Below are 8248 nucleotides of genomic sequence, written 5' to 3'. Positions count from 1 at the left end.
TTAAACCAATGGATGAGATCTAAAGTATGCTCATAAGAGGCGGACTGATCTGAGCACGTCAGGGTCCTGGTCTAGGGTGGGCGGAAACCTTGTCTGTGGGGAATGAGGGGGGACACCTGCAGGAAGGGACCATTGTACTGGGCACAGGTGGACAGCCTGAAACAGAGCGTGTTTAATACCTCTACATGCACTTCAAGATCACAGCAAGAGTGGGCTAGAATATCGTAACAGAGAAAAGAGCTTTCATGCAAGGGATCTAAGTCACGGGTACAACAATGCAAACAACTCAAACTGGAAGTTAAAGTAGGGGCAGCAGCGCCATCGCTGACACCAGGACAATCTGGATGGTGACAGCAGCAGCGGGGAGGGTGGGACAGGAGAGACGATGATGACAAGCTCGCTACTCTGTGGTGAAGCGCATTGCAACGTGGGAGCGCCGAGGCGCCACGTTTTTTGCGCCTCTTCATCCTCGACCCTCAGCTCTGCTGCTGGTTCTGCTGGCGATTCTTGGTGTAGCTTGTGAAGACAAAATTGTAATCGTTGAATTGAGCCAACTGGCGGTCGAGGCGCTTGTAGCCCTCCATTTTTGGGGGAGTAGAAAAGACACTGCGACATTTAGAGCTCTGCAGGAGAAAAAACAAAAACAAACCACTTTACAGGAAGCCGTTTAAAATCCCCCCGGGTAGATCGTGGAACAGTTTACCTCCTCACGTCAGATTCTCCAAAAGCCTAGAAACTTTTAAAACTGCTCTTAAAACTCACCTCTTTTCATTGGCTTTTAGAAAGGTTTAATTTATTTGTTTATTTATTTTTTATTTGATCAGCGAGGTGTTTTACGAAATTGTGTTCTATTGTATTTTTATCTGTATTTACTGTACAGCACTTTGGTCAGCCTTGGTTGTTTTTAAATGTGCTCTATAAATAAACTTGACTAGATGCAAAAATTGGATTTGAAATGCACCTGATTGACAAAGAGTGTAGTCACAAATTTTCCTGGCTTGAACACCTCCACAACCTTCCTGATCAATTCATCATATGATGTCTGGGAGAGGTTTGTTTCAAAGCTGACGTAGGAGAACTCTGGCTCTGGGGTGATGTGGATGGTCCAGTAGGTTCCCTGTGGGGAAAAAATGAGCAAAGTCGCATCACTGATTTGCTTGAGCGCGCAACTATGATGAAGAAACAAAATGCCACTCACGTCAGTCTTCATCCCGTTCATCGAGTATCCACAAGGGTTGAACATTGTGGCATCAATCACAGAACCTGGAATCAGGTCACGAATTCCACTCATCTGCGAGAACAGAACGAGACCGTGATTACGAAGGTTAAACTACTACCACATGCTTGTTCTGAGGGGGAAACCGGGGGAAAACTTACACGAGTGACCTCACTTGCGGAAACACCGTCTTTCATGTAGAACTGGTCCATGATGGCTGGATCAAGGTCGCTCATCAGAACTTCCAGCGTCTGATCAGCACACTTGTTCTCCCAGTACTCTGGCATATCCAGAGTAAACAGGTACCTGTGGGAGAGATGCAAGGGGGCATTAAAGATTTTCAAACCTGGACAATGCATGGAGCTGCTACCTATGAGAGGAGGCCTTGAACATCCTTTCAAACTAAAGGCTTTTCACCTCCCTCATGAATTGGCATTACCAACATTCACTGACAAGTGCTGAACTCCAGAAACCACAAATATTTAATTATATTTCATGACTGAAAATCTTGACCATCTTAGCTATTAGCATATTAAGCCAATGTGGGATATTTTAATGCTCACCAGCAGTCAGAGTTCAAACGTCCCATACAGTAGGCTGCACCATCTGTAAAAGGAGGGAATGTTATGGTTACCGTTTATAATCAACAAAAACATTAGGCAGCTCTGAAGAGAACCCACAATGATAAAATTAAGCTACACAGAATTACAGTCTGTGATAATACTGAATTTCATTGTCCCCACAGCTATAGTATAAGCAATGCACTCCATAGTCTCAATATTACAAGCAACATTTGTTCTTAAATGATTAAAACAGCTTGGGTAGAGATGATCACAGATACATGATTACCTGATCTATAAAAACAAACCTAAGATTTGCATTAATCAAAATCAGGGTGTGTCTTATGATTGGATATTTAAATGTTCGCTAACCCCGCTAGTCAGTGCCAAACAGTTTTATTACTTTATTCATGAGGGTAAATACATGACAGCTATGTTAAGCAGTGCTGCTCTGTAGTTCTTTTGTGCTAAAAAGCTGCATGTTGGTGTTGTCAGAATAAACTATAAAACCAAGTTGTCAATGTTAGCATAGGAGAAGCCTACTGCTAAGATTATGTTTGATCAATGAGGAATGTGCTAATTGCTTAATACAGCTAACACATGAAGTGTTTGTTGGTTAACGTTTCACTTTGATCATTTAAAGTGTGTTTGATTTCAATTTTTTGTGGGGGTAGTGGTTGAGGAGTTCTGTCTTTTAGATTTGTCAACTAGTCCAGCTTTTTGTTTAAACAACTAGCAGATTGTTTGCCAGGAGCAGCCATAAACCGGGAACTGCCCTGGGCATTTTCCAGCTGTAAATTCAGAGCGTCAGGGATTTAACAGACTGTGCTACAAACACCCTTTACTAGGGCTGTGCGATATGACCAAAATCTCATATCCCGATATAAGAATTCTATCGTCCCGATAACAATATAAATCACAAAAATGTAACATTTTCTATAAATTCTGTGAATTTCTGGCAGCTCGACTTGCGGGAAGTGTTTCCAGCTGTGCGGCATGTACCCGGAGTCAAGTGTTTTAACCGATGCATGAAACTATACATTTTTACACATAAGTTGTAACGGCCGACGTTTTCTTTGCGAGTATTTATTACACGGTGTGCTGCGGGGAAAAGCCTGTTCTAACAATTGAGTCTTAGGATTATTTTTTTTAGCACCTGGCGGCTCTTTTTTACTTCTCATCTGTAAATAATCTGCTCTTTCACGTGATTCAGTTTATTTTGAAAAGTCTCAACAGGATCTTGAGATTTATTGTGAAAGGTTTATGTGGAACATAAACAAGCGGACATGCGATGGTGTTACCGTCGTTGTTACTAACGACAACGCATAAAAACAGGCGCTTGTCTGTCTGTAGTGTGGTTATATTAAATAATATCAACTTTAGGAAATTAATATAGCCACTACAGTGACCATCAAAACGATGAAAAAAAAAAATATTGCCGTAAATAGTTTATTTTGCGACACGACGAAACATAACGTAAAATGAAACGATAGACGTTTTTATATCATCATCATCCGATATATATCGTTATATCGAACAGCCCTACTTGCGTGTGTAACACACTTCAGAGTTTCATGTATCACGTACTGGGAAAAATCTGGCTGAGGAAGTCCACTTCTTCCTGGAAGTTTCGATGAGGGAACTCTTGATGGGCTGGTTTCATGAAGTTCTTACGGGAGTAGAAGAAATTCTGCAAACGAGACACTAATGAATAAACCTACGCAACTAATCAGCTTCATTGATACAGCTCGTTCAGATTGAGATGAAATAAGCTTTGTCATGCAAATGCTACACCAGTCTAACCTCAATGGTGTCGAAGCCGCAGTACTCCCTGGCGAGTTCCAGCAGAGGCACCAGTGCTTGCAACAAGAGGGTGGTTCCGCATGTCTTCAAAATGAAACGTCTCTTGGAGACAAACATGCTACTCTCACTGTAGAGACAAGAAAGGAGTTAGTCACCAATAACCACAGAGCATCGTTTTCCTCATTATATTCTATGATACATAATGATGATTAAGTAAGCCTGGTATCTTTGTAATATTTACCTAAAATGAGCAAACCAAGCCCCTCAGCTACTCATTCGTAAAATGAAATTTTACTATTGATGCGTGTAATAGAGGTCCGGTATTCGTTTCTATATTTGTTTCACCTTACTACATTGCAGAGCAGTAATGGGGAAGGTAAAACTTCAGTGAAGGCTTTCTCTCCTTTTTAAATGGGGAAAGGAAAAAAGGTGGACAGGTGAGCAAAAGGAGGAAGAGAAAAAGCCACACCCTAGTTCCCATTCAACTTGTCATACTTGTTTGATTACCCAAGAGGAGTTAAGCTTACTGGCTTCAGTTTTAGCTTCATGTTAGTTTTATCTGACATGCTCATACTTGGCCTACCTTAATACAACTACACATTCATATAAGCACTGCATGTGACATGTAGAGTACATGCCCATACTGACACCTGAGACTGTCATTAATGGAAATTAGGTTAAGGTCTAGTTGGAAAGACTTTCTGCAGGTATCGAGCAGGCACTCACCTGAGTATATAAGCTTCCTGCTTGTCAGTCTTTGTCACACTTATTATCAAACAATGCACATTTTCCAAGAGTTTGTCCCACTCAAACCTGAAAGAAAAAGAACACAAGTTAAATGCACACAAAGACAAAGTTGTTCTCTTTTGAGGTCATTTTAAAGTGGCACCCACTACAGGAAAGAACTATTGATGGTTATGTAACATGGCCAAGTTTGAAATGTTTTCAAGATTTTGAACAGAAATGTCTATGAAGCTTGCTGTAGTCTTTACACTGAAAAAGTAAGTGCATATAACAATTTCAGTGCCAGAGTATGCTCTGGGCATACAATACTGATGATATCAATAGAGGTATTGTTCAGACTGAAATGTGTTTTCCACCATGTGCAGATGGCTGTAGGGTAATGTGGACTTATTCTGCACCTACAGCAGACACCTTCTAGCAGCTGCCTCGGCTCCCCCCCCCCCACCCCGGACACCACCCAGACAGCTGGGTCACATTACAACCTTGGAACAGCAGCCAAACCCATTCACAGTGGGGGCCTGGGCTGCAAGACAAACGTTCCAAGAAATAAAGTGTTCGATGAAAGCATACCAGCAGCTCAATGAATGCTTTATGAAACTGGCTTTTCTAGAGAACCTCTCAAAAAGAAATGCCCCTCAGTAACCAGACTGCAGCAGTATGCGTAAAGGCTGTGGGCAAAAATGCAAGACCCAATTATGTTCCTTTCTACATGGTCAATCTACAAATGAACTAGATGACTGAGGAAACTCACACAAAACACAAATAAACAATGCATCTCTCAGACATTGTTCTAAAGACAACAAAATCAAGAATACAGTTCACACTGCAGCCTTTTGTATTCGGGCCTAATGGCCCAAGAAACTAAACTACAAATATGTTTACTACCTTCCAGTACCACAAACAACACTTCATCTAATCCCTTAACAACATTGTCCTCAGAGTGACAGGCTTACGTCATCTATTGTGAACATCACTTCCTCTGAGAGGGTGGGGGCAAAAGAGCTAGGTATGGTATCACAGAGTCAAATGTGCTCCAATATCAAGTTTCAAATAAGGTCAACACATGAACAAGTAAACAGTTTTTTGTTTTTTTACACTTCCAGCCCAAAACACCACCAATTTAAAAATCTGGTTTTTAGTTTGTGCATAAGAAAATTGTGTAAAAGGATGTGAATGATTTCAAAACTGCACGTCTCAGAAGATAAACAAAGGTCCTGCACTGAGGACCAACATTGGAGCAAGATGATATAAACTCTAAATCATGCTATAAGCTACTCTAAATCTGGCCATGCAGGCGATGTGCCTTTAAGATGGCTTTGTTATACACCAGCTTCTCTTTGGCATTGTCCTTAATGCAAAGACTCAACATCTTTAGTTTGCCATCAAGGCCAAGCCTGATGAGAATGGGTGTATATCATAGTACCATCTAAACTCTGCAAATGATATAATATGATTAAGTAATGTCAGTGTATTTGGAAGATGAACAAAGGCATTACAGGTATGTCTGGATACAGTTCAGCTCGATCACTTCCCGCAACATAACAGAGCTGTTGCGACATGCCTACTTCCCAGTTTCATACCAGAGGCCAAGCATTAGCAAGCTGTGTCAGCTCCTGCCTCGGTGAGAAATCGACACAAGAGGTTATTTCTAGCTGTGCAACAAGATCATATTTTCCTCAAAGAAAGCAAAGCGCCAAACCTGTTTTCATGCATCCCAGAGATTATGAACACATGGCTGATCAAGACAGCACATGTTGGAACGTTTGCCGCTTATCAGACAGAAAAGTGGTCACTTACTGGATGGCTTGAACACAGGGAACAGTAAATTTCTCAGGTGTTTAGAGGTGAATATGCTATGACTTTATGAACCAGTCTCCCCTACAATGACTGGAAGTGCTTGGTATGCAGTCTGAACCCTGACAAGTGGCAGCAGAGGTAATGTGAGCAAGCTTCACATTTGTGAATCAGATGCCCTTGTGGTCTTATTTGGACATTGGCTAACGTCCATCGAGTCTGATCCACTGACGGTGTCCCTTTGAGCCGTTAATCTGCCCTCTGGCTGTAAATTAATGCCAGCTTTCCTTTACTCCAATGGTTATGCACTTGTCAAACCAGCCCCTGATCTGGTCATTAATCAGAAAAAGTCACCCATCACTGGAGATGATTTGGCCTCCTTGAACCAGTCATGAAATGACACACTGCCAGAGAAAAAAAAAAAAAAAAAAATTAAAAACAAAACCCTAAGCAAAGGCAGTGGACACCATTAACACTTTCACTTACTCTCACCTTACATTAAAGAATCAGTACCATTCTTACCTCTATAGGTGACATAACCCAGGTGATTTTAAACAATCTATTTGTTTTACAGTGGACAAGTTCCACTAAAGTCTGGGAAGCAAAAAATTATTATGACACACGGTACAAATCTGCCTTTAAGGTTTCTCCTTGTTAAAGGTTGTTTAAAACGTGCATTTCAAACCAGCTAATTTTGCTAGCAAGCAAAAACCGAATTTCTCACAAGAACTGAACCCACATGGATTTTTCAGAATCCATGCCGCCCCGGGTCCTCCCCCCCCGTCTTTAAACGTAACCAAGTGCCCCGCGGCACAACGTAACAGGGAACCCTCTAACCAATCAGAGCAACTAGGAGCGAGAGCACCGCGTGGCCGAAAACGTGAACACGACTTTACGCAGTTTCTCTCTGGTTAAACAGACAGCGGTAACAGACCTGGGGCCAGCCTTTAGCAACCGCATGGGCAGAGGGAAAGGTTGACGGTTTTCCCCAATCACTTATGAGCCTTAAAAAGTAAAGAATTTAAAAAAAATAAAATAAAGGTGGAATTGGAATACTTGAATCTATTTCCGTGCCAGCAAGGCACGCGGTGACAACGGACGACCACATGTCTCACATGCCCCCCTCGTTGTAGAGTGACGCAGGAAAAAATAAAGCATATGTAATTACAAAGCCCAAGCAATTTAGTGCACACGAGCACGAATATATATAGCAATTGGCAAATAACGACAATAAGATCGCCTCATCACTAAATCACAAGCAGTCTGAGAATTCAGCGTCGGAGAATTCAGGAGACGGCTGATAATTTGAATATTTTTTCCTAGGGACTAGCTTAAATGAAGTAGCTCTAAATTGGCTGTCATGGTGGCGTCCAAGCCTCATGCGACAAATCATCTCGCAAAAACAAGCGATGGGAGCTGAATATATTAACTACCGCAAGCTCCCAGGGTGAAGAATGAATGACTCAGCCACTGTTAAAAGGGGGAGGTGTCCATTTTCCAATGGCGACGTTAGCTAGCTCCCCAGCTTAAGGATCCACGGTTAGATTTGGTTCACTTCAATGCTTGCCGTCTATGAAGGGGTGGATTAATAACTATAAGGAATACAGTGTAAATGGAAACGGGACTGTACAATATTCAAGTTGTTATACATCTCAAAAAGTGACCACTGAAGCCGTGCATGTAGCCGGTGTTTCTGTCCATGTACCACTAGGCTGCTGTGGACTGACACTGCCCCGGAGACACTCAAGTAACACGAACCTTGGGATGGTACGGAGGTCTCCGTTTCCTTTGGTCTCATCCTGCCGAGAGAACCACACCTCCAACAGCTTCTCGGTCCCCTCGAAGAAATGTGCACCGTTATCTTCCATCGTGAGACAACAGACACCCAACAACCAAAAATATTACAACGTCGTTTATAACGTTTACAGCTTAATTACTCCTTCCTCGACCTGTTATTATTTCGCGAGGTTCAGTCCTTAAAACAATCCAGGAGTTGATTTGCTTGAGTTACCGTCTTCCCTTTAGCAGAGAATACCGTTAGCGAGCGCTAGCTAATATCGCCGGCCATACTGTGTAAGCGCTGAATGGAGACCGCGCGGAGCTTTTATTTGGCAATAGCCCTACGTAAGCC

The 8248-nt window shown here is 42.2% G+C and overlaps 1 protein-coding gene across 1 annotated transcript; it reads right to left on the bottom strand.

Moving 5' to 3' along the window:
- Positions 1–340: 340 nt before the first annotated feature.
- On the bottom strand, positions 341–8198 carry amd1 (adenosylmethionine decarboxylase 1). The gene is made up of 9 exons (XM_085246771.1): positions 7876–8198; positions 4306–4392; positions 3580–3706; positions 3364–3466; positions 1780–1822; positions 1378–1522; positions 1199–1291; positions 962–1117; positions 341–623 (listed from the first exon to the last, which is right to left on the bottom strand). Exons 1-9 carry the CDS (start codon positions 7983–7985, stop codon positions 477–479), a joined length of 1011 nt encoding a protein of 336 aa, XP_085102897.1. The 5' UTR covers positions 7986–8198; the 3' UTR covers positions 341–476.
- Between the last annotated feature and the right edge of the window lie 50 nt (positions 8199–8248).

This window comes from Mchenga conophoros, linkage group LG15 (assembly GCF_057382185.1).
Source record: "Mchenga conophoros isolate Kocher_MC1m ecotype Shallow Benthic linkage group LG15, M_conophoros_male_GT1.1, whole genome shotgun sequence".
Taxonomy (NCBI): domain Eukaryota; kingdom Metazoa; phylum Chordata; class Actinopteri; order Cichliformes; family Cichlidae; genus Mchenga; species Mchenga conophoros.
This window is presented reverse-complemented; position numbering and strand designations above follow the sequence as displayed.